Below are 8,693 nucleotides of genomic sequence, written 5' to 3' on the forward strand. Positions count from 1 at the left end.
AACCACATTGGTGCATCACTTATTTAATTTGCTGTGTGGACACCAGGACACGTTTCCTGCTCATTCTTTATTAAAAGCAGCACTTCTCAAACCCTGTTTTCTTACAAGTGCACACTCATGTGCCCGCCACTGTGCATCTTTTCCAGGTCACTTCCATCTTTTATATTTGTTATTAAGCGTGACCGAGCAGGAGCGTGAGTGCAGGCAGCAGGCAGAGGGCGACTCCTCCCCAGCTGAGGGCAGCAACGGACACGGCGCCGTTACACAGGTCTGTGTCACAGCAGACGTTGGTGTAGTTGAAGTAGAGGCCTGAGGTGTATTTCTGTCCACTCATACCACACTGGGACGGGATGGCACAGCTCTTCTCGTACATTGTCAATTGTAAGGCCCCTAGAAGAGCAGAGAAAGGAGGTTATTTTAGTTATAACACTTATCAGACATTTTTGCCCTTTATATTGTCTGTGTGAGTTATGTGTTTTCTTTCTGTGTCTTTTGGGCTCTTGCTCCCTTATTCCAAAGCAGTACCTACTGCAAATGGCAAATAAATTGACTCTGACCGCTTTGACTCGGGCCCAGTTTCACAGAGATATTTTAGACCAGTCTGTAGTGTTAGACTATAGCCTATTGCAAGTTAGACCATTTCATAAAAATAAAGACTGACTAACTGTAAACCAAAGAAATTTAGACACCTTACCCTTACCAATGAATGATTTGTGGTTTAGGTGTTATCAAGTTCAAAACCGTCTGAGCATTTACGGGTTAAGGTGAATGTAATGTAAAAAAAAACGGGGCTTTAGCCTCTGATGAGACAGAATGAACAATTCTGCATCCACAGGGCTATTTTTAGAGATAATTTGATGGCATCACAGGCATTAGTGAGCTGACAACTGGTCTGATGAGAGATGGTGCTGAGATCTGATTTACCGTGTCATCCTTCTTTTGTTTTGTTTTTACACTTGTTGAGTTGAAGGAGGATCGGGCCTGAAAAGAAACCTTTGTGGTTCTGGTGAGCACCTTTATTTCTAAGTGTATAATAGAAAGGGGTTCTTAGTGTGAACCCTCTGGGTGGGTTCTAGATAAAACCATTGGAATATAAAAAAGTTATAGCTGCAATGCTCTGGTGGGTTTTTTAGCAGACCCGGAATGTGGAAACGTTCTGGATAGGACCTCCAAAGAGGGTTCTGGGTGGGGCCTTTACACCATTGAAGGGTTCTCTGTAGAACATTTAATAGGAGGTTCTGGGTGAAATCTTTCACAGTTGATTATAGATCAGATATATAGATCAGCTATAATGCTTTATTTTCAGGTCAAGGTAGAAATCTCCTGAAAGGTCCAAGTGAAACCTCAATTAAAAAAATGGTACTCATATGAGGACAAGCTGAAGAACCCTTTATGGTTCTAGTTGGCACTTTTATTTCTGAGAGTGCAGTGCAGTAGCTTTGTAACTACAAAAAGAACTACGGTTTCTGCATCATTCTAAAAAGCCTTAAATTAAAGATATAAGTCAGCGCTTTCACTTAATAGACATATTTTTGTTTTTTAAAGGAGTTGGCTGCAGGACAGAGCCAAAACAAAACTGTATATACAGACTGCACTGCACTGCACTGCTTCAAATCTGTTCCCAGACAATGTTCTGTACAGTGAGGCTTTGTCTGCCAATTTGTGGCCATCATGCCCCAGATTCTCAGAAAATAATCTCGTCTACAGACACAGAAACTCACACACACACACACACACACACACACAAACACACACACACACAGATCTGGATCTCACCCCGGCTTCCTGTTGCAGTACTGGACAGGCAGCGCTGCCCAGCTGGACACTCCTGGGGAAACTTAAGGCAGTCCATAGGAGAGATGACAGGGAACAGACAAGTGTAACAGCGCAAAGAGGCTGAGGGAAACAATGGGAAAAGAAAATATTAAGAAACCGTTCCGATAGCATTTTTCCTTCCCTTAAAATCCAGGAAAATCACATCCCTGATTGCTTATGTCTTACAGACCAGCTGTGTTTCTTGATGATGTTTTGTTGCATGTTGCAGACAATTGCTAATATTTTTTTTTTAGTTAATTTTCACCGAAACAATTCCCTGGCTTTCATAATCTGTATGAAAATCAGATTCTGAAGATGGATCAAAGATGGTGCTATGGGACCTGTAAAAGCAACATAACCTATATAATCACATTTTAAGTTAGCAAATGTTAGTAAAACACTAAGTAAGTTGTTAGCTAATCTAGGCTACATTATCACTAGCTAGCTTTGCTCTGTGGCAAAACACTGGCCAATTAGCATGCAAATCAAGATCGATCATTAGCTAGCTCGTTGCAGTGGATAGCCAATGTTAGCAAAAAGCTAGCTAACTAGGTAGCTAATCTACATCAGTTGTTAGCTAGCTACTTAGCAAGCTATCTTATGATGTGGCATGTCGCTTTTACCGGTTCCCAGTGTCTTTTATTCATCCACAAAACAAGAAAGGAGAAGATTCTGGTGAGTAAACCAAGTTTGCACAACTGTTCATGATGCAATCTGCAATATATGTACCACAGTCACAAATACGCTGTTAAAAATAAATCTGAGATTGAATTGCCATTTTAGTTAATCTTCTGAAACAATTCCTGGGCTATATTGATCAAATCAGATTATATTGACCAAGATGGTGAAATAAAAAGGTCCTGTTTGGAAAAAAAAAAAAGAAGAACCAAACCAATTATTTGATGCAGGCTTTACAGATTGACTAATCCTAAACTTATGTCAGTTTCATGGACACTTCAGCAAGAATAAATGCATAGTTGTAAATTACCTTAAAAATGAATAATAGCATCCAGTATCCAGGCCTAAACACATGCAACATCACTTTTTCAAAATCTTTTGGATCTGACAAATTAACTTGTTTAATCTTTTGTACAGAAGAAATCTTTATCTAAATCTTAGCGCATTTCAACATTACTGTTTTGCCTTAAGTAGATAAGAAATCAGACACAGTGTTAATAGTATATCACTGAAAACACATTTTTAATTGAACATTAAATGCCCTCTCATTATTTCACTTGTTAAATGAACTTAAATCTGTTTTGTGTGTGTCTGACATACCTGCCAAAGGTAGACAACACAGCAGTACAATCAGAAGTTGAGAAGGAGACATGATGTTTCCAGTAAGAAGTCTTCAAACTGTCTTCAGATAACTATTCAAGCACGTCCAGAAATCCCAGTTACAGCACTCCCATCTAATTAACTGCTGCCACTGATCCGATACGTCTCCAAACCCCAAATTCAGTTCCACTACTTTGAAGTCCAAGACCACACCTTTAGTCTCTTGCTCACTCTTCCTTCCGCTTCACTTCCACTCTTTTATGTATTACACTGATAAAATGTAACCTCCTCAAATGTAGTTTAGTATTGGCAGCACCCTGATGTGACCTCTGAGTTTTCCTCCCTGATGCGTCCCAGATGCTGAGATCCTCGAGTCTCCTCCTAAAACTAATTCAATTTGGAGAGGTAATTATGATCAGGTGACATGTTTAAACATGGGCCGTGAATGAGATTTATTCAGAGTTTTGCTTGAAGTTACATGAGGTGATACTTGCAGCGAGGACACTTCTACAGGGTGTGAGAGACAAAGTAGGAAGAAATTAATAAGATGATCTCTGGTCTCACTGTGAAAAATAATTGACCCTCCCCGTCATCCTCTCCCTTATCAAAACTTGGTCAGTGTTCTCCATTCCTGTTTCCTGCTACATAGATATGCTATGTGCGAGGCTCGTCTATCTTATTAAGGAAACCAAAATTTAAAGATTGAAAAAATGATGCTGGGGCACCGTAAAAGCAACATATCTATTCACATCTTAAATTAGCAAATGTTAGCAACACTCTAAAAAACTAGCTAATCTAGGTTACATCAGTTGTTAGCCTGCTACTTATCAAGCAAATCTACATCAATCATTAGCTGGCTAGTTACATCGGGTAGCTAATGTTAGCAAAATCCTAAGTAATACTAACAAGCAAGCTAATCTGCATCAGTTGTTAGCTAGCTACTTAGCTAGCATTTTACTAACATCAGCTTACTTAAAATGTGACATGTCAGTTTCACAGGTTCCCGGCATGTTTTATCCATCTTCAAAATGTGGTTTTCTTTTCAACACTGAATAGCCTAGCAAATATATAAGTACAGGAAACATAAAAGAATGATGGAGCAGAGAGCAAACGGATGGGACTTGTCTTTATTAAAAAGAAAACCAAGTTTTGAACATATAGATAAAAGATGTTGCTGAGGGACCTGGAAAAAGTAACATGCCTGGGCTATTTAGTCTCATGTTAAGTTAGTTCATGTACAATCAGTAACTGGCCAGCTAATCTAAATTACATCAATTGTTAGCTAGATAATTACTAGTGTTTTGCCCTGTAACGAAACACTCGCAAATCTATGTTGAGTTTGTAAGTGCAAAATACTGTGAAATGCTTTGTTATCAACAAGTATTGCTAACCATGGCTAACCACTTCTGGAAGACTAAACCACAGTTGTGGCTTTCCTGGTGATGTCCATCTTCTTCTTCTTTTTAATCTAAACAAAGCACATGTCCTCCTGTCGTGCTGATATTCAGTACAACAGCACTCCCTCTGGTGTGATATTGCTTAAATAGCAGCTGTTGCTATGAGTGTGATTCATTCACAGACGCAAAGCAATAATGACCCGCTCACTGTATGTTATCCTTTACATGTCCTCTGTACACGTGCGGGAGAGCAGCTTGAACGGCACTGAGAAGTCAGTAAAGACAGACGGCAATGAAGTCAGCAGGGTGGAGAGCGAGTCAGCACCTTAGACAGAAAGAAACAGAGCGAGAAAAGTCAGCATGTCAGAGACAGATAGTCAGTGATTCTGAGAACGAACCAGTTTAACTAAATTATCCTTTAGGGTGTAATGGGAGACGTGAGGGCAGCATGCAGGACGGTCTGCTGACAGCAGTCTTGTGATGGCATGAGCCAAGCAGGCTCAGACTGAATAAGCTGTTTACCAGTTGATTAATTACACAGTACACCAAAATCCTGAAGAAACTCCCATAAATGTCTTGCTAGGTTCAGACAAGGCATTTCTTTGATTTGCAGTATTGGTTAATATTTTAAATCGGGATCAATATGTTGTATGCCGAAATGATCAGAGGGCTATGACAAGTCATAAATGTCACTTAGGTTTTATGGCAAGTCACAGTCTTGTAAATGTGCCTGTGTTTGTGGATAAATCAGTAGATTTTTGAATAGAGTTTTGTGTAGAGGGTGACAGAACTAGTTTTTCTGATGTAAAATTACAGTGAGTGCATTAAAGTTGACACACTTTTATGATGTGCTGTTGACTCTGGCAGATTTGGAGAGATTAATCTTCTCCAAAATGTAATATCCTGCAAAATTATGTATTTTTATCTGTATTTTAGCTTGAGATATTGCCTTGAGATACTGCCTGTTTGTTTGTTGTAAAATAAAGAATTTAAAACTATAGTTGCATGGTCCAAAACATTTAATACAATGAGGGAAAAAATATAAAAATTAAACTGACAGTGAACTTAAAATTCAGATTGCCAATCAGTTTCCTCATCTCCATTTCACACCTGTTTTTGAAAAACAAACAAACAAACAAAACAAAACAAAACGGACCTCAGACTGGGTTTCAGCTTGGGTCTATGTTGCTAAGGACAGTAAAAATTTTACTAAATTTTGATTGTAGTGTGTGCAGGAGACCGTTTTCACAGACAGTTGTAGTGTTTTAAACCTGCTGATGTTTATTTGACTGGGATGTTTTGTGTCCCGGCTAAAGGATCTCAGTGGACAGATGGTGTTCTTTAATCCTGTCTGTGCCCTCTACCTCCCATCCTCCATCCCTCCACATTTCCCTCTACTGTGGCATCAACCTCACATTTTCTGTCTCTTTTTCTCCCTCTGCGTACAAAAATACTCTTTTTTTTCTTCTTTGTCTCTAATTTAACTCTGTACCTCTGCCTCTCTGGTGCTGATTAACTCAATCTAGCTGCAGTAACTCAATCTAGTCAGTAGAAGGGAATATTGTGCTGCTGTAAAAGTCATAAAGTAGTCACAGTCAAGTCAAGTGCACACATGTTTATATACACAATCACAGCCATCTGTTACCTAGGATGTGTTTATGCATGTTTACATCACTGCAGTGCAACCTCCAAGTATCAGTTGCCAAATGTCAGCCAAAAAAAAAAAAATTGTTTGATTAGTGATTAATTGTAAACACAACTCACAAGACTGATGTTTCAAAGCATTTAGTGTCTGATGAGGCAAAGTGTTTATCCCACAATCTCAACAGTGTCCAACATCATTTGACCCACATTTCAGGAAAAAGCCAGATTATTTTTTGTCATCTCACATGGACAAAAACAGACAACGATGGTTCAGTAATTCGTCACATATAGGGTTTAATGTATGATGACTCTGAACGGAAGGAGAGGAGAAAGACGAGTGCAGGCCGTGAGTTTGAAACAGCCTGGTGAAATAAATCAACACTGAACCTGATAAGGTTAACGCAGCCATTTATTTAGACCACTGTGGGAGAGGTGAGATGATACAGACTTATTTGATTCACAGCAGATGGTTCCAGGTTTATGTTTAAAGGCTACAAGCATAGAAGCAGGGCAGTTGGTACTGTATCTGACCTTTCATAAACAATTCATCAGGATTAAGGGGAGAATATTAAACAGGACGAGTCCTTAATCCGAGCAAACCTCATAGAAATGCTGAAATCCATCATTAATTCAGTGTCTCATTACAAGCAAAGAGTGTCATGGTTGGCTTAAGCCTATATGTGGCAAAAGTAGGGATTTATCAGTGGGCTCAAATGGTCAATTTATGTTAGAATTTTCTAATAATTTAGCTAGCTAAAGTTAAATGAAACTGCTCTTTGCTACTCTATACAACCTGCAAATGTTTCCTAGTAAATAGTAGTCAACACAATTCATATCTATAGTTTTCTGTGAGACCCCAAATTAACAGTTAACAGTTGCTTAAAAATCAGCCTAAAAGCTAACATTCACATTAGTCTACAGTTCCAGCCTCATTTGTGACCTCAATGTTAAGACTAAGGTCATGACCAAGCTAATGTTGATATCAAATGCATTTCATTATCTTTTTATGTCACCCACAGTTTAACTTTACTTGGAGTAATATTAAGATAGTGAATAGGTTTCTATTAAAGTCTTGCGATTAGCTTACAGAGAACAGTATATCTGTGTCTAATTAAGTTATCTTTATAGATTAGTAAAGCTAAAAGCTAACGTTAACATTAGCCTGATGCAAAGTTGACACACTTTTATGATGTGCTCTTGACTCTGGCAGATTTGGGGGGATTAATCTTCTCCAAAATGTAATATCCTACAAAATTAAGTATTTTATATCTGTATTTTAGCTTGAGATTATTGCCTTCAGATACTGCCTGTTTGTTTGTTGTAAAATACAGAATTTAAAATTATAGTTGCAAGGTCCAAAACATGTAATACAATATCTTTATAGATTAGTAAAACTAAAAGCTAATGTAAACATTAGCCTGATGCTTACATTTAATTGTCATGGAAACCAGCCCCATTGTGACCTCAGTGTTAGTGCTAAGGTCAAAACCAAGGTAATGTTGATATCAAATGTATAATTTTATGTCACTGCACAGTATAATGTTACTTGAATTAATCATAAACCTCATTACAGCACATAAATGTGCTTAAGTTTAATTGTCATGGAAACCAGTCCCATTTTGACACCGATATCAGTGCTAAAATCACAACCAGGCTAATGTTAATATCTAATATCATAATCTTGTTATGTTGGCATAAAATGTTACCTGAATTAATAGTGTGAATTAAACTATTTCACACTATTAAAGTCTGTTTCTGATAATCTTAAACAGGATTGCAATTTGGTGTCTAATTATCTTTGTTAATTAGTAAAGGCATGCTAAGTAAATGTCAACAGTTAATTGTCATGGAGAGCTGCCCCATTTGTGAGCTCAGTGTTAGTGCTATGCTCACAACTAAGCTAAGGTCAATATCAAATGTTTTATTAGAATCTTTTTTATTTCAGTTTAAAGTCACAGTATGGTTAATATACTTCATACATTTATAAAGTCTACTATTAAAGTATACTATTTCTCATTACCTATCATAAGGTTATCTTTGTCAATTAACTTGGGGATACTGATGTTCTACTCTAAACTTCACCAGACACTGTTTTAATAACAAAATGGCAGGGATGTTGTACTCGACATTATTGATTATTTAAGGTGTTGCTCAGCAGTCAACAGTATTGAAAGGCAATACAACGGTAGATGTGGCGCTTCAAATCAACGTTGATTGAATCCGGCCAGGACATGTGGGGGATGGGGGGTGCTGGGATGAAAGGGTGGGAGAGCTGTGTCAAATTCACCATAAAGACATGGAGAATACCGGAAGTGTGGCGATTTGGGTTTAAACAATAAGAGCATAACGGTCCCCGAATTTTAAATTTTCAACGACGACTGTTTATTACAGCTTTGTTTGTAGCTCGACTACCATTGTGTTTGCGTCTATTACATTAACTATTAGACTTCATAAACGGAACAGTGGGGTTATTTACGAACCCTATGTGGGATTAGTTCTAATAAGGAGTTTTAGTAGCCGTCTTATTTTGAAACGTAACCAGAAATATACGTATTCACA

At 38.0% G+C, this 8,693-nt stretch overlaps 1 protein-coding gene across 1 annotated transcript; it reads right to left on the minus strand.

The window, feature by feature from the left end:
• LOC146313121 (prostate stem cell antigen-like) lies at window positions 1-3,856 on the minus strand. The gene is made up of 3 exons (XM_084739168.1): window positions 3,094-3,856; window positions 1,777-1,896; window positions 1-390 (listed from the first exon to the last, which is right to left on the minus strand). The coding sequence occupies exons 1-3, from the start codon at window positions 3,143-3,145 to the stop codon at window positions 173-175; spliced, it is 390 nt and encodes a 129-aa protein (XP_084595294.1). The 5' UTR covers window positions 3,146-3,856; the 3' UTR covers window positions 1-172.
• Between the last annotated feature and the right edge of the window lie 4,837 nt (window positions 3,857-8,693).

This window comes from Lutjanus erythropterus, chromosome 16 (genome assembly GCF_056507025.1).
Source record: "Lutjanus erythropterus isolate fLutEry1 chromosome 16, fLutEry1.hap2, whole genome shotgun sequence".
NCBI classification, from domain to species: Eukaryota; Metazoa; Chordata; class Actinopteri; order Lutjaniformes; family Lutjanidae; genus Lutjanus; species Lutjanus erythropterus.